The sequence below is a fragment of the Mirounga leonina genome, unplaced genomic scaffold (genome assembly GCF_011800145.1).
Source record: "Mirounga leonina isolate KUSES-001 unplaced genomic scaffold, KU_Mleo_1.0 Mir_199, whole genome shotgun sequence".
Lineage (NCBI taxonomy): Eukaryota > Metazoa > Chordata > Mammalia > Carnivora > Phocidae > Mirounga > Mirounga leonina.
This window is the reverse complement of record NW_023270498.1, coordinates 2240342-2262254: the sequence shown is the minus strand read 5'-3', so window position 1 is coordinate 2262254 and position 21913 is coordinate 2240342. Positions and strand designations below refer to the sequence as shown.

Sequence of the window (21913 nt, the reverse complement as noted above, 5' to 3'; positions counted from 1 at the left end):
TACATGGGGAGCTCGGGCTTTGCTTCCAGAAACTGCATGTGTGTCCCCTTACTAAGGCTGGACTGGCTGGACGTAGGAGCAAATATATCTGTGCGTGGCCGTCGGAACGGCTGCCAGAGGTGGGGCGGTGGAGGGCGGGACAGGTGGTCTCCAGGGTGTGAGGCAGTGTCTGAGCCCGCTGCGCTGGGTGAACAGTGCGCCGTGGCCCAGAACAGAGCTGCCCGTGCGTGACCCTCTTCTGCTAAGGACAAGCTCTGACTGAGCGGATGGCGCAGTCCGCCCAGATCGTGCGTTTCTTGTCCTGACGTGAAGGAGCCAGTCCTGCAGTTGCTCTCGGAACCTCCGCACCCCCTGGCAGAGATTATCCTGCAGCTCAGCTTCCAGTGCTCCTAGTGGGGGCCCCCGGTGCTCCTCACATGGGGTCCTCAGTGCTCCTGGTGGGGGCCCCCGGTGCTCCTCACATGGGGTCCTCAGTGCTCCTGGTGGGGGTTCCCAGTGCTTGTCATGAGGATCCCCAGTATTTCCCATTGGGGGGTCCCCAGTACTCCTCATAGGGGTCCTCAGTACTCACCATGGATGTCCTCAGTATTGCCCACAGGGTCCCCAGTACTGGTCATGGGGCCTGCAGTCATGCACACATACCTCTAAGGGCATTTGTGTCTGAAAAGTAACTGCATCTCAGTCCACCCCGTTCCTGTTGGGAACTCTTCCAGGCTCACCTGCTACTTTGGGAAAGTTCAAAGGGGGTTTTCACCTGCCTGTGCCTTTGGGGTTTCCGTGGTTCTCGTTGAGCGTGGTTCTCATTGAGCCTGAGCTCACCCGCACCCCGCACGAGCCATCAGGGACCTGCTCCCTGGAGCCCCAGCCTCAAGTGATGGCCACAGGGAGCTGCACACCAGGGCCCTGGGCGGGTTTGATGATGGGGCGTTTTTGTAGCATCGCCTCATGCAAACTTGAGACTGTATCAGCTTGTAAAATGCTTCTGCTCGCCGGGAAGAACAGATAGGTCTTTCTAACTTCAGGAGGTTATGTCAGGTGTCTCCTCTTGGTGGGGTTGATTACACCTCAATTAGGTAACAGTCACATGCCTTATCGGGATTTAGAAGATACACAGATTGGTCATTCAGATGACCAAACTGTATTTCTCATATGGATGTGGTCTTTGTTCATGGCTTCGGGCTCCCTGCTCCCCAGACCCTTGGACTCCTGGGTAGCAAAGGGCCAGAGGGTGTTTTGTGTTATGTTAATGGAGACTTTAGACCCCTCCCCAGGGCTGGTTGCCAGGGGAACCAGTCCTGTGATTCTTGGGTTGAAACTCCCAGTCCCACCCCTAGCTCCCACCTCTAGCTCCCTAAAATCCCCTGAGGACGGGATCACAGAGCTTCCAGGTTGGTGAGTACATGGAGATTGGGGACAGGAGGCCCTCCGGGGGCATGGTAGCCCCACGCCCCCTTCCTTTTCCATCTAGCTGTAGATTCGCATCCTTTATTGTATCCTTTACTGGTAAACATGACTAACAGTTTCCCTGAGTTCTGTGAGCCGCTCTAGCGAATGAAAAGAACCTAAGGAGGAAGGTGTTGGAACCTGCCATCTGTAAGCAGATAAAGCAAAGGTGACAGCCTGGGGCTCCTGGCTGGCGCCTGAATGTGTGTGGGGCAGCGTTGGGGACTGAGCCCATCACCTGTGGGGTCTGGCGCTGTCTCGGGTAGACGGTGCCAGAAGTGAGTTGAATTCTTGCTGGTATCTGCGAATAGCTTGGTGTTGTGGGGGGACCCTACCCCCCACTCTGGAATTGGGTCTGGGAGCCGTAAAAGATCATAGTTCGTAGGTTAAATGTTACATAAAAAGTTGATGAGCAAATTTGGTTTTCTAGAACAAACACAAATGAGTCAATACAGTTTCTTACCCCAAGTGAATGTTATGGGCAGTTAAAGTTATAAAACCCACTTCTGTAGTTAACGTGGCAGATTGGGCGTGATTTTTGGTAAATACATCTTGAGTTTAGAATGACAAGACCGGATGCACTGGGTGGATGAGCTGGGTCCTCACCCCATCCTGACTTCTGGCAAATGCTGGGTTTTTCAGGAGGGGAAGGCATACACCCTGTCTCCTTGTCTTCAGGACAGAACAGTAAGGGCTAGCTTAGCACTTTCTGTTCTCAGGATGTCTTGTTTTCCTAACAACTGCTTCCCGTTAAAGCTTGGGGCCCCCTGATTGGAATTATGTTTTCATTAATGCTGAATAAAATATTTGGGCCTTTTAGTAACGTTTGTATGGTAGTCAGTCCTGCCTCCCACAGCCTCAGGGGGCCCGTGACTCAGGTGTGGGGGGGTCCTCGGGGTCGTGGGAGGAGGGTGGCCCACCGGCCTTCCCAGTGTGGTTCCATCTTGCTCGCCAGCCCTACCAGCCCGGAGGCATCCCCACCTGGTTATCTGTTGTTCCTTCGATTTGTCAAGTTTACCATTAGCCCGACTGTTTCAACACAGCTCTGTTCCTGCTTAGAGCAGCCTTCCTGTCCCGGGGAGAGCACAGCATGTAAGTTCCTGCGGAGGCCGTACACTCTGGAGAGAGGCGCACAACTGGGCCTTCTCGTGTGAACTGGGGTGGGACGCCACCCTGTGGACCACCAGAAGGTTCCTAGACATCTCAAGCCTTTCAAAGGCAAACGGTGTTTAAAGTTGCACTTGCTGATTTATTTTGTGCATAATTTGTTGGGTGCTGTAAATAGAAAATGGGTATAAATGCAGCATCGAACCTCGTAAGGATTCTTTTACACCTTTGTATCTCCCTAGATACGGTTTTCTGAGGTCCTCCTTGGGAACTCTTTTTTTCTTTTTTTTAAATTTATTTGCGAGAGAGACAATGAGAGACAGAGAGCATGAGAGGGAGGAGGGTCAGAGGGAGAAGCAGACTCCCTGCTGAGCAGGGAGCCCGATGCGGGACTCGATCCCGGGACCCCAGGATCATGACCTGAGCCGAAGGCAGTCGCTTAACCAACTGAGCCACCCAGGCGCCCCCTCCTTGGGAACTCTTGAACAACCTAGGCCCTTCCCTGGAGAGCTGTCCTGTGGTGGTTTTCCCCAGTAGAAAGCCTGAGTCTCAGCATATGCACTGCACGCTCCCTCCCCCCACCAATTCCACCTTCTCAACACCTGGAGGTTTTTTCCCTCTGGGGAGCAGAGCATCTGGCCCGCACTCAGAGAAGGTAGCGCGGGTGGACAGTTCCGTGGGATGGGTCCCCGGTTATTAATTGGCTAAAACCACTTGTGCTAAAAATTATGTCAAGCACTAGTTGAAGCTTGGACCCTCAGTCCAGGGATGGTGGGGCACTGTTTGGGGGGCTGGGGGCTCTGTGAGTGTGGGACATGAGGTGGCAAGCCCTGAAAGTTCTAACGGCCCCTCCCCACCCCACCCCCCAGCTCCTCCCTGCTGTTTGGCCCAGGAATTGTGGATTTTTGTCTCGGGAAGCTGCTCCTGTGGGGCACGGGGAGGCCAGTGACAGCATCACGGCCTGATCCCCTCCAGGCGCCCCGCCTGCGCCCACCCAAGCCCTGAATTTGCCAAGCCCTTGGCCTTGTCCTTTTGTTCTTTCTCCTGCTCCATCCTGCTTCCACCCCAGCAGCCCGTCCCGCCCGTCCTCACTTCTGCTTCTACGGTGTCCCAGACTGGGCCCGCCTCCCCACCTGCTAGACCACCACCCTGGTGTGGCCACCTTCATCGGAGCCAGTCTTCTGCACGGGCTTCCCAGGGCCACCGTGACAAATCTCCACAAACTGGGTGGCGTCACACAACAGAAATGTGTTCTGTCTCCCCAGTTTTCTGGGGCCGACGTCAGGGTGTTGGCAGGGTCATGCCCCCAGGGAGGCTGGGTGGGGAGGGTTGTGCCTTTTCCAACTTCTGGTGCGGCTGGCATTCTCTCTGGTGAATGAGCCCCAGGGATGAGGCTCTGGGTTGATTTTCGGGAGTCTGAGCCCAGTGGCTACAGGAGGCAGGGATTTCTTGGGGGCCAACATAGATCCATATGCAGCTTGAGCTGGGAGTTTGAATCCCTGAGCTCATTCTTTCTCTCCCTGCTTTGTCCAGCAGTTAGGAGTAGCCAGCCACTCTCGTTATACAGACGGTCCCCGACTTAATGATGGCTCATCTTAGGATTTTTCGACCTTATGATGTTATGAAAACAGTAGAAACCATACTTGGAATTTTGAATGGGATCTCTTCCCGGGCTGGTGACACATGGTACATCCTCTCTGGGATGCTGGGTGGCTCCCCAGCAGGTACACGGTTCCAAGGGTCAACAGCCGATGCCCTGATAACGCTCTGCTCCCACACAGCTGCTCTGTTCCTCACCTTCAGTACAGCATTCAGTCAGTTACAGGAGAGAGTCAAAATTTTACTATAAAATAGGCCTCGTGTTCAAGGATTTTGCCCAACGTAGGCTCAAGTGTTCTGAGCACATTGAAGGCGGGCCAGGCTAAGCTCTGATGTTCGGGAGGTTGGGTGTGTCAAATGCATTTTCCGCTTAACAGTATTTTTAACTTGCGATGGGTTCATCTGGATGCAGCCCCACCGTAAATCAAGGAGGTCTGTGCTGGTTAGTTTGACACAGATGTCCTACGGCGCCCTGCCTCTTGGAAGGATTCCATCAGGGGTACCCAGGGGTGCTGCCTTACCCATTTCAGCCCTGGAAACAGAGCCACTCGTGTCTCTAGGGCCGATGCAATGTCTGAATTGAGAGCCAATTCAGAATATCTCCCTTGGGATTCTTGCCTCTCACATCCTTTTTCAATATGGCGGCCAGGCCATGGGTCAGATTATGCCACTCGGGTGCCCACACCTCTGTCTCATTCAGAAGGACATGCAGAGTCCCAGGTTTGAAGACCCCATCGGACCTCCCTGCCTCCCCTGGGACCCCCTACCCTCCTGGTGTCCACAGCTCTCCTGCTCTCCAGCTGGCTCCCCATGACCCCGAGACCATGGGCTCCGGGGGGACAGAGGGCTAGCCTGCTTTGTTCTCTGCCCGTTCTCTACAGCCCAGCAGGGCCGGCTGCTGTCCTGTGAGTGAAATAGTGTTACTTTCCCAAAGTCACTGAGTTCTTATAAGCAGCTCTCAAGTTACTACTGTTTGTCCCCCTCCCAGAACATTTTGAGAACAACCAGCAGAGCAGTGTTAAGTGTTGTCAGCAAGAGGACGTGGGCTGCTGCGGATCGGGGTGACCGTGCCGAGAGGTATGTCTGCGAGCCCCAGTGGAGCTCTGCTCTGCACACGGGCATGCGAGCGAGGACCTGCCCGGGCCGGGGTGAGCTCTGGAGCGCCGTCTGGGGTGCGGGAGGTTGCAGAGTACACAGAACACCGATCTTGGTGGAAGGAAGAATGGGTGACTGGTCTTCTCGCGGGTGTGACATGGGTAAACTTGAAAACTGTGGCATCAGAGGGAGCCTGAGCCCGGGGCACTAAGTGGAACAAGCCAGTCATGGAAGGGTGGATATTGCAGGATTCCATGTGCATGAGGCCCCTAGAGCAGCCGAGTTCCTAGAGACAGAGGATGGATAGTGGGTGCCGGGGTGGAGGCCGGGGACCGAGGACCTGGTGTTCAGTGGGTGCAGGGTTTAGGGTCCGCAGGATGTTTAGGATGAAAAATCCTTGGGGTATGTTTCACAACACCCGGAAGGTACCAAGCACTGATGAAGTGTACATTTCAGAATGAGAAAGACAGTCGATTTTATGTTATTATTATTATTTTTTTTGCCACAATAAGAAAGTAGCATTGGGCCGTCAAAAATTGGAAGTGAGCGTGCTTCTAAAGACACGTGGCGTGCTCTTGGACCTCATGGTAGTCCTGAAATCTATGGTTTTACTCACCCTAATGAAACTTAAACATTGACGCATACAGAAAACAAGGAAACACCGGGTGCCCGGATACAGACGTTTCTTTGTCCTTCCTGGTGATTAGCGCATTTCCACCATGTTCACTGATGCGAGCGCCCCCTGCCCCATGCCCCGTGTGGCCCACCCGCCAGGCTGCTGGAACAGCCGTGTTCCCCAGGTCTCCCCAGGGACCTCAGTGCACCTGCTCTCCATTTATTTGCGCGATTCCTCCTTCCCCACAAAACCCCACCATTATTGAAGCCCCTACTCTACAGGGCAGGATTTGGGTTACAGAGACTAATAAGATCCTGTCCTCCGCTGGGGGACCCTCAATCCCGTGCAGGAGGGAAGCGTAACCCAAACAGCAAATAGGGCAATGTGGGGCCCTTCTGACTCTACAGGGGGGTGTCCACGGAGTCGGGAAGGCCTGGGACTGGGGACTGAGCTCGGGGAGTGAGCTGGAGGTCCGTTAGGTGGAGCCAGGGAAGGAGTCATCCCAGCAAAGGGGGGAACGTGGCCCATTTGGGGGAAGCGGGTGGATTGTAGGGACAGGTACCCACCCCTGCCGGCAGCGCTGCTGGGACAAGCCGCTCTGTCCAGGTGGGGCTTACCCCTGGTGACAGAGGCCCTTTTCTGTGTCCCCTGTGCCTAAACAAGGCCCTGCACCCGCGGCCTCTTCCTTCTGGGATCTGGCTGAAGGCAGGCTGGATGCAGATCAACAGTAGCACCTCCTGACGGCCCTTGAAGTCTCTCTCAGGAGTGGTTGGTGTCCCTTGGTGCGAGTACAAGTCCCCGGCAGGGCGGGGACCCAAGGCAGTCCACCCCACCACTACCGGAGCGGGGGAGGCCAGGGAGGGCCGGCAGGGGAGGAGGAGTGGGCGTGCCGGAGATTTTGGCTCTGCGGCTGTGGGCCTGCAGGCTTCCGCAGGGAGGTCAGGTTTATGTGTGACTCTGACTTGTCACGCGCACGGAGCGGGTGCACGTGGCCTTCTGTGTCCCCGCGTCGCCCCGCTGGGCCTCAGCCGCTGCCCTAACACTGCAGAGAGCAGACTGGGGGGGCGGGTGGAGGCCCACCCTCACAGAGCACACACACACGGCAGGGGACCCAGGCCTGGTCCGACCGGTGACTATGGGGACCCGGCAGGTCAGCCACTCTAGGAAAACCCAGAAAAACAAAGCCAAAGAGGGCCCCTGCTCCACACACCTGTCCTCGTCCCGGCTCCGCCAGCCCCTCCTCACTGCTGGCTGCAGTCCTGGGGCGAGTGGGACCTGCCAGGTGGCCTGTGAGCCATGTGCCTGGGCGCGTGCCCCAGGGCTGTGGTGTCTGGAGTCCTCTGTGCTGACCGTAGCCTTCCGCCCCTGGGGGGGGACCGTCTGGGCGTCCGCCTTGCAGGTGTAGCTCCGGCCCATCCGGCTGGTACAGGTCACTGGGCGGACTGACGCATCCTCTGGGGCCCCAGCTGAAGACTCCGTCTTCCTCCAGTGAGGAACTTCGGGGTTGATTGCTGCGGAGCGATTTTGGAACTTGGCCGGTGTGTAAGAAACGTGTTCTGCTAGAGAGAAACCCCCGGTTGGAATTCGTGCTCTTGTGCGCCACCAGGCCCTCAGCGGGCCGCGGGCATCCTTGGTCCTCCGCTGCACCAAGCAGGGGTGCTGGGCAGCCAGTCTCAGCTGCGCACGCGTCGGGGGAGGGGGCCTTCCTCCCGGAAAACTCTGGAAACAGGTTTGAGCAGAGCAGCACTCTGGGGAGGCGCTCCCTGTCCGTCCTCTGGAGGCTGTGCGAGCTCAGTGGAGACCTGGGGGGTTTTAAGGAACATCACTGCGTTAACAGCTGAAGGGATATGGGAACGGGTAGGAAGCCAGCAGCCAGGACAAGCGGACTAAGAACTGTGTCGCGGGAGGACGGCTGGCTTGACTGGCGGGAGAGCCCCTGGATGGAGAGAACGGGTGACCCTGTGCGGACAGGGAGGGCCTGGGCTCACGGGCCCTGTGGTATTTGTGCTGTGATCTGAAGTCTGGGCCCCTTGTGCCATTACCACAGCTGGAAGCTGGGCGCCCAGAGCCCACATACTTCCTGCCCAGCGTTAGGACAGCCTGGGCCAGAGATGTTCAGCTTCCCCGGCCCCAGGACAAGGACTCAGCCCTGTAGCAGAGGAGGGGGACGGCGTCCGTGTCTGAGTGCCCTGGCCCTGACCGGCCTCGGCACATCCCTCCTGTAGGGCCCACAGCCGCAGAGGGGTCCTGTGACATGGGACATGAAGGGGACCCTCTAAGAGGTCCTCGTCCTTGCTGGCTGTGGTCATGCCCCTCGCATCCCACTCACAGGACCTTGGAGGGCACCAGACTCGGTGAGCTGCTGCCATGCACGGGAGCAGCCCCGAGTCACAGGTGACTCCTGCAGAGGCCTGGCTCTGCCTCAGGGGACAGCTCCCTGTGACCCGAGCCCAGGCAGCCGCCCCTGGATGGCAGAGCACGTTAGGACAGTGACCACCCTTTGGGTGAGCCATCTGAGGCGGGGTCCCAGCTGGGGACAGATGTTAGTAAATGGCCTTAAATATGCTCCTCCTCGGTGACACTCCTTCCCAGAATGCTGGCGCAGCCTTTGCGGGTTCAGCTTCTACCTGCAGACACCCCGGTGTCACCCGGGCCGCCGATGAGCAGGGGCGGGTCACAGAGAGGCCTCCCGTGGTCTCACGGCCACATGAGTGAGCGAAGCACAGCCAGCCTTTCTGTCTCTGCCTTTTCCCCTTCGTATCCAGAGACTCCCGGGGACCTTCCGTGACAATGGCGAGCTTCTGGGGCAGCAGTGGCCCCTGTGGCCGACGGATGTGTGCGGCTGGGAAAGCCAGCGGTGACCTCTGTGGTCTTCTCCAGGTGGGTGTGTCTGCCTGACGTGGGGGAACATCTCCGGAAAGCTGCTGGTGGGTCAGGCAGCCCTGGGGCTTGGGGGCGAGCCGTATTTCCAGCTGCTAGTCCTTCGGACGCTGCTCAGCCGGTTTGAAAGCGTAATATGAATTGGATCCTCACTAATGGAAAATGTGCACCGCATTTTTGATGTCTGCAAGAGCATCCCCGCTCAGCCGTCCCCTTTGATTTGTAGCTGACCCTATAAAGGAGCTTATTCGTGGTCACTTCGCCGGGAGTAGCGTGAACTCGGGACAGCGATGTCTCCCCAGGCTCCCGGTGGTTGCCGCCGGTGTGCCCTTGGCCGCTGTGCTGGCTGGTGTGAACCCTCTCCCGCACCCCGTCTGCAATGCACGGGCCACCCTGCGCTAACCCACCTGGATGAGGGAGCCCACAGCCTCACGGGGACCCTTTATTCTCCAGCTTCCCGACCGTGCAGAGACCAGCGCTGACCGATGGCAGCCTAGACCCCGTCATGACCCCTTACTCGTTCACCTCTTAAATTCCAGTGCACCCGTCCCGCAGTGGGCTCCCGCAGCGTGAGCACGCAGATCCCCGCCTGTCTCCTGGGACGGCAGCGCTCTGCAGAGGACGTGGCCCCGGAGCGGCTTCCAGGGACCGAGGTCACGGCGGCCACCGTTACGATGGGGGCCCCCATCTGGGTGGCTGCGTCCGTTCAGACCCACACTCCGACCGCACCTTTTCCCACCTTACCGGGAAGGTAGGGTGAGGGTGGCGGGGAGGCCTGTGTCCGCCCTAGACCCCGATTCTGGAGGCACGCCCCGTGGGCTGGCGACTTCCTGTCTCCCTGTTCACCTAGTGGTGGTTGCATTTGTGACCAGTTCAGTCCCAGCGTCCTGGACCACACAGCTGGCCACTGTTTTCCCCACCAGAGCCCACATTACTGGGTGGGCTTTGTATTTCGGGTTGGGCACACGCCCATCCAGACTGGAGCTGTGAATGATTGCATGTTCCTAGTAGACAGGGCGCTCACAGCAGGAAGGGCCGCCGGTGGAAAGGCTGGTGCCCAGCCCACGCTGGGCGTTTTCACAGAACTATCAGAGCGAGTGACTTTCGGGGAGCATACCTTATAGGGCCCTTCCTTCAGCGATGAGGGAGAGCATTTGTATCGCGGCTGGGATTAATGCAGCCGGAGCGGGGGCTCTCAGATTGTAGGTGCCCTCAGTGTCCCCTCGGGCTTGCGGGCCCATGCGGGGCTTCTGACTCCGCGTACCTTGCATTTCTCACCAGGGCCCGCTGATGCTGGCGCCACTGGGCCCGGGACCCCACTTTGGGAGCCGGGGAGAGTAAGCCCTGCCATCAGGCTCCACAGAGCTTGCTCCCCTCCAGTCTGCATCCCTCCCGGTCGGACCATTGTGTTTTCTGAAGCTGTCCTTCCTCTCTCCCCACAGCTCCCTCGGCCACAGTGGCTCAGCATCCTGGCCTCGTCCCAAGCAGCTCTGTCCCCTTGCTCAGTGTCACCCTGGGACCATCTCCGTGCAAGTTCCTGCTGACACAGTGGATCCCGCCATCTGTGGCTTCCCAGACGCGGACGCCCAGGTGCCTCCGAGTCTGGGCTTCCGGGGCCAGGTGGCTTCCCAAGCAGCTCTGTGTCTGGTGATGGATTTTGGGGACAGCTCTGGGGTTCCAGTGGCGATCCGCAATGTGACTGGAGGAGCGGCGGTCACCGCCTACCACCAGTTCGGGAAAGGTAGGGTGCTCGGTGTCAGGATCTGAACCCAGGCAGTGAGTGCAGTGTGGCGAGATCCCAGAGATGGCGCTGGCCACACTGGGGCCGAAAGGAGACCCCACTCGTTCCTGGCGCCCCCTGCCCCCCTGCCCCCCCCGGCCCCCCATGCGTGCGTGTTCTGATGATGAAGGCCCAGGAGCCTGCACTGGGCCTGCTCCCGTCTACTGTTCCTCACTGAATCCCGCCATCGGCCCTGTTCTCCATTTGGAGGAGCACGGGAGGGCCAGAGGGGCAGGGCTTTGTCCTGAGGTCACACACCTAGTGAGCCAGTGACCCCCTCCACGGGAAAGCTCTGAGCTTTGGTGTGAGTCGCTGACGCTGTCCTGTGGGTACACACATACACACAACATTGCACGCTTAATCTTCTGCACTAAACTGTCAAACACTTTGCATTTAGACAAAGTCACAAAAACCGTTTTTCTCCAGACGTCTTGGTGCTGGAACCCGTCTTCATGGAGAAGCCCCCAGCGCTGATGCTGGGGGGTGGGAGCGGGTCAGTTCCAACCTTGTCCTGCTCACCAGCACCATGTCACTGTTTGCTCGCTGTTCATTTTTTAAAATTATTTTTTGAATATGGTGCATTCTCGAAGTTCCAACCCCCACCTTACAGGGAGGCGTGTGGTCATGGGCGCCCCCTCTCAGGCAGCACTGCTCTCTATCTCTGAGATGTCTCCTGCGTGAGCAGCACCCCTATGGTATTTCTGTCTGGGACACACACACGTGCACCAGGCGGAGCCCCGCTCCCTGTCGCTCACGTGCTCGCTCATGTGCTCGTCCGCCTCCAGAGCTCTTCCCACACGTGCCTGTGGGTGCAGAGGGGTCCGGCAGCGCAGTGCCCCAAATCTGTCTCACCGTTCTTTTACGGGTAGACCTTGAGATTGTTTCCTAATCTTTCAATATTGCACACAACGTGCATGTATGTGCTATTCCATAGAAAAGAGGAATTACTGCCTCAAATGCTAGGTTCATTTGTAATTTGCTGGTTGTTGCTCAATTGCTCCCGGGAAGGGTTGGCTGGTTTATAGTCCCCAGAGCAGTGTAGACATCAGTGTAAAAGGTGAAAACGTATCTTTCTGCGGTTTAATTTGCCTCTTATTAGGTTCAATCCCGCCAAAGTGCCAACATTTGCCATATTTTACCAAGAAGAGGAGTACTTTCGTGGTTCAACCTGATATGCTGTTTGTATGAGCACTTTTAGTAATCATGAAAATTAGTCCTTTTCATCAGGTATAAGCTGCAATGAATGTTTTTCTCATTTGTCATTTGTGTTTGGACTTTGCTTACAGCTTTTTTTCCTTTCATGCAGCAATTTTAATTTTTAAGTATACTTTCTCTTTTCTTATATGGTTTCTGGGTTTTGTCATAGAGAGAAATCCCTTCCTTAATCCAAGTTTGCAAAATAATTCTATCGTGGTATCTTGCAGTATTTGTATGATTCTGTTCCGCACAGTTGAATATTTAGTACGTTGGAGTGTGCATTCTGGTGACGAGTCTGAGGGGGCAGATTGCATTTTATTTTTCTCTGAATGACCGCCCCTGGGCGCTGCTGGCCCTGCCCCCGGGGATCTGGAGAGCGCCAGCCTCTGCCGGCCACCCCCAGCCCCTGCCGTCCACCCCCAGCCCTCCCTCCCCACCCCTGCTTGTGGGGTGGGTTCTGCTGTCCATGCAGCTGGGCTCCCCTTCATTACTCATCTTTTCTAAAATTATTCTGGTTATTTTCACTTGTCCATTTTTCCACGTGGACTTTAGACTCCCACTGGCTCGCGTAAAGACATCTTATTGGCATTTTTATTCAAATAATGTTAAATTCACGAATTGATTTCTGCAGACTATTTATGCTCAAGAATCTCCCCTCTCATGAAAATACCTTTCTCTGTCCAAGTCTTCTTTGTGTCTCTAGAAGCATTTAAAAATGTCTTCATATGGAAAGTGCACGTTTCTCAGAGGAGGTTTCACTTTTCGTGCTGGGGTATATGAGATCTTTTCTTTCATTTTCTCTTCAAGTGGGTTGTCAATGGGATGTGGAAGAGTTGCTGGTATTGACTATTAATTTTGTACCCCTCTATCGCTCTGAATTGTCACATTGTGTGTAGTTACCATGAAGCTTACTCCTTAGTGTTTGTCAGTTACGTGAACATTATGTACACATGGGTACACACCATCCCTGTACCTCCAAGCTGACACCTGTCCTATCCTTGTCTCACTCAGCGTGGCTGCTACTTCCAGAACAAGGTGGCCGAGGACAGATGACAGTGGCATCTTTGTCTCAAGATGCTTTCGGTGTTGCCCATTAAGCTTGGTAACAGATTTGGGGCCGATAGAGCTTCTCATCTTTCCTCCTTTATCAGGACTTTTTTCATTTTTTATTTTTTTATTTTAAATTCCAGTTAGCATACAGTGTAATATTACTTCAGATGTACAGTCTAGCAATTCAACACTTTCCTGTATCACCCCGTGCTCATCACGACAGGTGCCCTCCTTCCTCCCCATCACCTGTTTCCCCATCCCCCACCCACCTCCCCTCTGGTGACCAGCAGTGTGTTCTCTAGAGTCAAGAGTCTGTTTCTCGGTTTGTCTCTTTCTCTCTCTTTTTTTTTTCCCCCTTACTTGTTTTGTTTCTTAAATTCCACATATGAGTGAAATCATCTGGTATTTGTCTTTCTCTGACTGACTTATTTCATTTAGCACTATACTTTCTAGCTCCATCCACATCATTGCAAATGGCAAGATTTCATTCTTTTTGGTGGCTAATATGCCATTGTGTCTGTGTAACCACATCTTCTTTATCCATGCATCAGTCGATGGCCATTTGAGCTTTTTCCATAGTTTGGCTATTGCTGATAATGCTGCTATAAACATCGGGGTGCACGTACCCCTTCGGATCCCTACATTTGTATCTTTGGGGTAAATACCCAGTAGTGCAATTGCTGGATCGTGTAGTTTTATTTTTAACTTTTTGAGGAAACTCCATACTGTTGTCCAGAGTGGCTGCACCAGATTGCATTCCCACCGACAGTGTAGGAGGGTTCCTATCAAGGACTTTTTAATTTTTTTAATTTTTTAATTTTTAATTTTTAAAAGATTTTACTTACTTTAGACACAGAGAGAGAGGGAGCAGATGAGCAGGGGGAGGGCAGAGGGAGAGGGAGAATCTGAATCAGACTCCGTGTGGAGCCCAGTGTGGGGCTTGATCCCAGGGCCCTGAGACCACGACCTGAGCCAAAATCCAGAGTTGTATACTCAGGGGCGCCTGGGTGGTTCAGTCGGTTGAGCGTCTTCCTTCGACTCAGGTCATGATCCCAGGGTCCTGGGATCGAGCCCCAAGTCGGGCTCCCTGCTCAGCGGGGAGTCTGCTCCTCCCTCTCCCTGTGCCCCTCCCCGCTCGTGCTCACTGTCTCTCTCTCTCTCAAATAAATAAATCTTAAAAAAAAAAGGAACCAGTCTTTGAATTTCATTGACTGCATTCCTCCCCTAAGTTTATTAATTTCTGCTTTTATCTTTACTGCCTTCTTCCTGCTCTTATACAATGCTTTCGTTCTAGATTTCCATTTTGAGTTGGATGCTTACATTATTATTTATTACTCAAGTTTTAAAATCGCCACCTGTCGTATGGCCTTTCTCGTGTTCTGGCTTCATTATTAATTCATAGTTCCAGCCCATCATGATGAGTGGATATTTTCTCCCATTTTGCTTAAAAAAAAAATGCCGAGGTTATCTTTGTGACTTAAAATGTGGTCGGTGTTAGGAATGAAACGATGACAGCTGGTGGGTTGCGGGGCTGCCGTAGCCCCATGCCCCTCGACAGAGCAGGCATGCTGGCTCCCGGCATCTTCATGTCCCCAGCACCCGCGCTCACCCTCCGTCTGGTCCTTGTGATCACACCCCTGCTGGGAACGCGTGTGTGTGTGTGCGTGTGAGTGTGAGAGCATGTGAAGAGGAGGAAGGTGACCTGGCCTGAGGCAGGATTCGGGGTATCCTCCCCCTCGGCAGCACCTGTCTCAGCAGATAGCCCAGCACCTGTCTGGCCCACACCTCCGTGATTGCTGGATCCTAGAGTGAGGGTATATTTAGTTTTAAAGAAACCACGCAATTGTCCCCCAAAGCAGCTGCACCATTTTTTTTTTAAGTTTATGCATTTATTTGTTTAAGTCATCTCTGCCCCCAACGTGGGGGTAGACTCATGACCCCGAGATCCAGAGTCACATGCTCCTCTGACTGAGCCGGCTGGGCGCCCCACAGCTGGGCCGTTCTGCATCCCCACCAGCAGTGAGCGAGCGCTCCTGGGACCCCACATGCTGGCCAGCAGTGGGTGTCATTGGGACTGATCCTGGCCGTCCTTGAGGGGTGTGGTTCCCGCATGCACGGCTTTGACGTGGGACGCGGAGCATCTTGTCATGTGCTACTCCGTCTCACTGTCTCCTTGGGTGACGCGTCTCCTTCCAGAGCTCCTCCGTCCACTTTTTAATAAGGCCGTCTGTTTGCTTATTTGTTGAGTGTTGAGAGTCCTTCATATGTTTTGGATAGCAGCCTTTATCAGATGCATGTTTTGGAACAGATGTGTTAGGAAGACTCATGGAATAAGATTCCCACTTCTTCCGTATTCGAAGTTGTTATATGTGAATGACCACTTGCTGGCTCTTCCATCCGTGGTCACACATTCTTTTCTCGAGGAATGGAGGTGTTTCTCTGCTCCAGTCTGGCCTGGTGGGGTTCTTGGACCGACATCATCTGGATCTGATGTCAGGATAAAGTACAGATTCTCTGGCCGCAGACATACAGACTCAGAAATGCAGGGGCTGGATCTTAGTCCTCTGTGCTTTGGGGAGCCATCTGCGTGACCCTCACACTTGCCACGCTGTGGGGCATCTACGGTCAGCTTCCTGTTTCCTCCATAGGGATGACTTGGTGTTTGGCTCAAAGTCATTGTTATATTTGCGGTCCCGTAACTTTGTGGAAACACGCCTGGCCGTTCCAGGTCAACTCTCTCTGGTGCATGGCGTGCCTTTCCAATATGTAAGTATGCTTTGTTTTCCTTCGTTTCAGGAAAGATTTTTGTTTAAGATTTTATTTGAGAGAGAGAGAGAGAGAGAGAGAGAGAGAGAGCAAGTGCATGAGTGGGGGGAGGGGCAGAGGGAAAAGGAGAAGCAGGGTTCTGGGATCCTGGGATCATGACCTGAGCCAAAGGCAGACGTTTAACCAACTGAGCCACCCAGGTATCCCCAGGAAAGACTTTTTTTTAAATTATATCTTTAAATCTGTTTCTGTGCTGGCATTTCAGCTTTCTTTATGGAAGACTGGCCATGCACGTGCTAGGTCCCTTTGCTTCTCGAATCCTTTCTGCTCATTTCATCTTGCTTACCGTTCTCGCTTTCCCTCCAGATCCCTCCTGTCGTGCTCTCTGGTTTCTGTTTCCCTCCCGCCAGCCGGCTCCGCCCCACGCCTCGTGGCCCACCCCTCACTTCATAGAAGGCCATTGTGTGCATGTGTGTGTGCGTGTGTGTTTGTGATCGTCACAACCGCTGCATTCTTTTGCCTCGCTGTGGGGTGGCCGGTGTCTGTTTGTATCCTCGTGAATATGTTCTACTGCGTTGTTCTCAGGGCCTAGGGCAATGTGAGAACGCGGCACCCTTGGTTAACACAAATTATTAAGACGTTCATGACTGCGGAGCATGAAGGCACACGCCGAGCCCTGTTGCATGTCACATGCCCTGCACGGGTCCCCTGCCCATGAGGTGGCCCCTCCTGCAAGAGAAAGCCACCTGTGCTGGGTCCGTTCCCAGAGTACTCACCCCTCATTGCCTTTGCACAGATGTTCAGTGCTGCACGTGCTCTTCATAACTCATCACGTGACCGCTCTTGCGTCTCTTTCCAGAAGGAGCCTATGTGCTCAAGGCACGTATCTACGAGTTTTGTGGAACTGAAAAGGAGCTTGGGCCTTATTATGTGGAGATCGGCCCTGCGACCGTGTCCGTGTTCATGAATTCCAGCAGCATCCACAAGGACGAGCTTCTTGTCTTTGCTGACTGCAGCACAGTTCAGAAAGGTGAGAGACACATGCGGATTCTGAACGCCCAGACCCGCCTCTGCCAGGTGGTACATCCAGGTCGAACTGATTCTCAGCTCAGACACGCATTCATCTCATCCTTTACCCCGCCTCGTTCAGGACACACTGATTGCACAGTACTGTGCTCTGAGGGGCACGTGAAGATGAAGTCCTACCAAGTCCTGGTCTCAGGATTTACAGTCTAGGAAAGACATCGAGGTCTGTGTTGGAAACACAGGACCTTGGACGTGGTGCTGCCTCTCGAAGGGCGTGGCCAGGGCCTGGGAGGTGTCAGGAGGGAAGGTGTATCACCGCGGGATAAGCAAGTTCTAGGGCAAGAGTTGGATCCATCCTGGGCCTTGGGGAGGGGTCCAGCGGGTGTGGGGAGACCATGTGGGGCTGGCAGCTGGGCAGGAACTCCAAGCACAGAGATGAGGCCCCACGGGCACTGGGGATGGATGAGTGCTCACAGGGGGGCCAGGTGCTCTGCTTGCACTTCGCTCCCATCAGGCCCACAGCCACTGGCGAGGGGCTCCCCATCTGCTCAACATTGTAGGGGAGGCACCGGGCTTGGGGGCCGGCGGGGTAGGAACGGAGAATCCCAGCCAAGTGTCAGCAACATGTGGAAGGAAGGGTCGTGGGCACCCGTCAAAGACGGTCCCAGAGTGCTCGGCCTGAGTGGATGGAGCAATGTGTTACGTTTCCCAGAAGCGGGTAAAGGGGAAGCCAGTGGGCGTGTGTCCAGATGCGCTCACTCACCTGGAGGTCTTTGTAACTTGTTCTCCACACTGACCGTACAGTTTCCATGCAGTTAGCCTTGTAAGAGCCTCTCTACCCAAGAAATTAGAACACACATGTGGGGGCGGGGGGTTAGCCTGTCCCCGGTCGTTCTGTGTCAGGAGTTAGAATCGGAGGGTCTGGCACGGATGCGTGCGAACGAGGTGTTCCCGTGCAAATCCCTATGTGTGCTTTTTTCCGCGGCCTGATACCGCATTCCCACCAGAATGAAGCTTCAGGTATTGCTCGTGGGATGGTGTCACTCTCAGTCATGGGGTATTTATTCTTCAGAAATTCTAACGCGCAGATGAATGAAACACCCACTCTGCGTGGTCATTGTTACAAATGAGCATTTTCTCCCTCTAAAGGGAAAAACTACACAGGACAACAGTCTTTGAAGAAAAGACCCACCTCCTTTCCTCATGGAGACACATGGGTTGTTCTGAGTCTTCCCAGACATGCCAGTCCTCCTCTGGGACCCGACAGGTGGTTTGGTAGGCGCCCTCCTGGTGCACACACGCACACACACACACATGTCCCATATGTGCGGCACCTTGCACTGTGTGTCCGGGGGGTTACCAGCCCAAGGCTCGCCCCGGGGCCCCGTTGGGAACCTCATGCAGTAAGCAGCCCTTCGCGTGCCCGTCAGGGAGATCCTTCCAAGGCAAGGCCGTCCGGCAAAGGGATGAACACGCTCACTCCACGCAGGGCAGGTCTCGGGAGCAGAAAGCGCTTAAAATGTCAGAGACATTCCAGACAAGGCCCACGTTCCGCAGGCCTGTCTGACTCCAAGTCTCGTGCGCCAGAACTTGGAAGTCACTGGAATTCAGAGAGGGAAAGGAAGAGACGAAAACACTGACCACCCCCGGCATGAGACGGAGGGCCGGACTTTAAGGCCCTTATGTGTGTTTCGTTTTGTTTCGTTGTCCATTCAGGCACCGCCGTCTCGCTTCGACTTCCAGCCTGTCCCTCGGGGGACGTGGCCTTCACTTCTCAGAGCCGAGCGGGGGGCGGCCAGGCCCAGCACCGCGTCACGGTCGGGTATCGCATGCAGCGTACGTCTGCACTCTGATTCCAGGCTCGTTCGGGTCCATCGAGGCCACAGGGGCCCCGGGAGCACCAGACGCTGTGATTAGCTCCCCTGAGATTTGCATTTGCCCTTGAACCAGCTTGGTGTTGACCCGCAGTTCATTCTCGTGCTTTCTAGAAGCCACATGCGTCGAGGCTTCGACCTCAGGGTGTGGGGTGGGTCACAGTGCAGAATCCTCTGCACGCCCCGGCCCCGTCCGGTGCTCCTTTGAGGAGAACTCACAGGGATGGCTGCTCTCATTTTGTGAGCTACGGTGTGGCCTTTGATCTGGGGCCAGAATTGCCCAGCGGGTTCCCACCGCAGCCCTACGTGTGGGCTGGGGACCCTCCCTCCTGGCCCTACCGTGTGGGAGGTGAGGATGCGGGCGTCCCAGCCCGGCCCCCGCCCTCCGCGCCAATGCTTCTGCCTCTCCCCCGCTCTCACAGCCGTCTCTGTCTACACAAACGGAACCGTGTTTGCCACCGATGTCCACATCACTTTTCTGGCTGTTACCGAGGAAATGACCCCCCTGGAGTTTGTGTGGTTGTTCGGAGAAGGTCCTCCCGTGAAGACAATGTCCAGGAGCATTAAGAAAAGACTTGGCGTCCCCCAGTGGTGAGTAAATGGGCGTCATTTGGCCTTAGCTCGTCTGCAGATTCCCCAGATGCCCCTCGAATGATTTCGGAGTGCTTCTGTGAACAGGAGGGACGCACACGGAAGGCTAGAGGACAAGGAAGTCCCTCCCACTCGAACTAGGGGTGGGCGTGGGGCTTTGGAACTGGCGATCCTGCGTTCAGATCCCACCTCCTCCACCTGAGTCAGTCCCCGTGCAGGCAAGGGTCACAGCGTGACCCTGCCACTCTGCAGGTGACTACGTAATGACAAGGGGCAGTCCGGCGTCTCCGCCACCCCTCCCCATAAGCGGGGACCCATGAGGGCTGGGGAGTCCCTGCGGGTGAAGCTGTCTCGACCCTCCCCCGCCTTTCTTGGGGCTGCTCTCTACCTGACCCGCTCTTGTCCCCCACCTGCGCTTCCTGCCCCCTCGGCGGTCCCACCTCAGGTACAGCGTGACGGTGCAGGCTGCCAATGGGCGGGGCAGCGTGGCCTCGGAGCCCCACCGCATCAGGACGCAGAGGAGGATCGTCGCCAACCGGCTCGTGTCCCCCTCCTCGGCTCTGCTGAACGCCAGCGTGACCTTTGAGTGCAGACTCAGCTTTGGCACCGAAGTCACTTTCCTGTGGGACTTTGGGGACGGCACTGTGGGCCCCGGGGACAGCTCCGCTAGTCACACCTACAGCAGGTGAGCGGCTCGGGCCAGCACGGCTCTGTGGGGGCGGCCGGAACGGCCTTCGCGAGGTGTGAGCCCCGGTTCTCCTCAGCCGACCTAGCAGGGCGTGCAGTTGGCAGATGCTGAAGAGAGACAGAGAAACGGACACTTTGAGCGCCCGGACTCACGGACAGGGCCGTGGGACCAGGGTGCAGGGCAGACAGAGGTAGAAGGTGCTCGGAAGGACTGCCAAAGGCTCACTGTCCCCCTGAAGAGCTTGGGCCATGTCCTTTCATCCGGCATTTACTGAGCACCTGCTGTTTACTTGGAACGAAGCATTATGGAGATCCAAGCACAGCTGGGCCTGCCTGGGGGAGGTGGGCGCGCCCACGGGAAGCCACCGGGGCAAATGTCAGGATTGCCACTGTCAAGGTCAGGAGGGTGACGGAGGGCAGGCCAGCCAGGTCTGAGCCTGAGCCTCCTCCCTGGCTGGAGGTGAGCCCTCGCCCTGGGCGCCCGTGGCCGAGGCTGTGGACACCTCTGGACGGAGCTGAGCCTCAGGCTGGCGTGGTGCCATCCGTGCTGCTGGCATGGACAGGTAACGTGTACAGAAGGGCCCAGAAGCGAGGCCCCTGTGGCCGGCAGCAGCAGGAGACGGCAGATGTGCCTCGGCGCAGGACTTCCTCGGGAGCCCCTGTGGCCTCGCCACGTGCGAGGACGTGCCCTCATGGCCCCGTCACTGGCTCTCACTGTGCGCCTTCTCCGTGGGAGGTGGGGGTTCACGTGAGGAAGGAGTGGAGCAATGGCGCCCGGGTGGGCTCCCTCAGGTGGGCACCCGGGCCCAGGACCTGGGAATGGGCTCTGTGGCTCGGGGACGGACACACACCGCAGCCTGCGCTGGAGTCAGCGGGACCTGCCTTCCTCATGGACGCACCACGACAGCAGGTGGTGCTCTGTTCCTGAGGCTCAGGGAGCAGAGCAGGAAGGTCATGCCCAGACTTCCCAGTTGAGGGGCCAGGGTGCATCACCCCATGGTGCACAGAGGGGCTAGGCCATGGCCGCCGGGAGGTGTCTCCACTGGAATGATTGTTTCTCCATCAGCAGGTGACACCGGCCTGGGAGCTGGGCATCCGGCTCGCCCCGCGCTGGGTGGGCAGCCGGTGTATTAACTGGGCAGCAGATGGCCCCTGCGGACACCAACCTCACGACCCGTGTGTCCTCTGTTGTCGCGGATGGGCTCTCTGGCCAGCGCGTCCTCTAATGACGCAGGTGGAGGAGGAGAGGCAGATGCCTGGCAGGCTGGGTGTCTTCATTCCTGTGCGCTGTGGCCCTTTGCAGGGAAGGACAGTTCACCGTCCAGGTCCTTGCCTTCAATGACGTCAGCACCAGCTCCCTGAGAAAGCAACTGTTCATCGTACAGGAGCCCTGCCAGCCGCCCCCTGTGAAGAACATGGGGCCGGGGAAGGTGCAGGTAGGGCTGGGCCTGGGGGTCGTCTCCGTGCTGGGAACGGCGGGGCTCCGGGGACCGAGGTCCTGCTGCACTGGACGCGAGGGGGTGCCTCTTGGGGCTTCTGAGGGCCCTGGCGCCGAGGTGGAGGGTGGGCCTCGTCCTGGCCTCCAAGGGGCCTTATGGCCTCAGTCACTCTGGTGTTCTGTTTGGCTTGCTTTGAGGAAATGTTTAGAAATTGCTTGTGGAGACTGGCCTGGGGGCTCAGTCGGTTCAGTGTATGCCTCAACTCAGATCATGGTCCCAGGGTCCTGGGATCGAGCCCCACATTGGGCTCCCTGCTCTGCGGGGAGCCTGCTTCTCCCTCTCCTTCTGCCTCTCCCCCTGCTCGTGCTTTCTCTCTCTCTCAAATAAATAAATTTTTTTAAAAATGGCTTGTGCAAAGCACTCAAGCATTTTCAGGAGAAAGGAGTGTTTGGATTCATGTGGTGTCAACTCCCAAAGACGTGATCGGTCCCCTCCCAAGTGCCTACTATGGGTTAGGAAACGGAGAGTGGCATTTTGCTTCTTTTGTTCCTTTGAGGCCTCTGGGTAGAGCAGGTTTCCCTTTCTGGGGAAGAAGTGTCCATGACACATGGGGATCAAAGCCGGGACTCAGCTGCAATTCGAGACTTTGTTCTGTGCTTTCCAGCACGAGACGCAGGTGCTGGGCCTCTGACCAGGGTCTGGGGTCGGGCACCTCCTGCCCCAGATGAGGCGGTGGGGATCGGGGGCACACGGAAGAGCCCCC

General features: G+C 56.1%; 1 protein-coding gene across 1 annotated transcript in view; it reads left to right on the top strand.

Annotated features, from left to right (window-relative positions):
• PKD1L1 (polycystin 1 like 1, transient receptor potential channel interacting) overlaps positions 1–21913 on the top strand; it is a 54975-nt gene that overhangs the window by 8198 nt on the left and 24864 nt on the right. Inside the window, exons 6-14 of the mRNA XM_035026461.1 lie at positions 5138–5226; positions 8626–8740; positions 9280–9491; positions 10183–10481; positions 16393–16563; positions 18276–18395; positions 18856–19024; positions 19470–19709; positions 21015–21147. Coding sequence (XP_034882352.1) covers positions 5138–5226; positions 8626–8740; positions 9280–9491; positions 10183–10481; positions 16393–16563; positions 18276–18395; positions 18856–19024; positions 19470–19709; positions 21015–21147 — 1548 coding nt within the window. The remainder of the gene's footprint in view (positions 1–5137; positions 5227–8625; positions 8741–9279; positions 9492–10182; positions 10482–16392; positions 16564–18275; positions 18396–18855; positions 19025–19469; positions 19710–21014; positions 21148–21913) is intronic.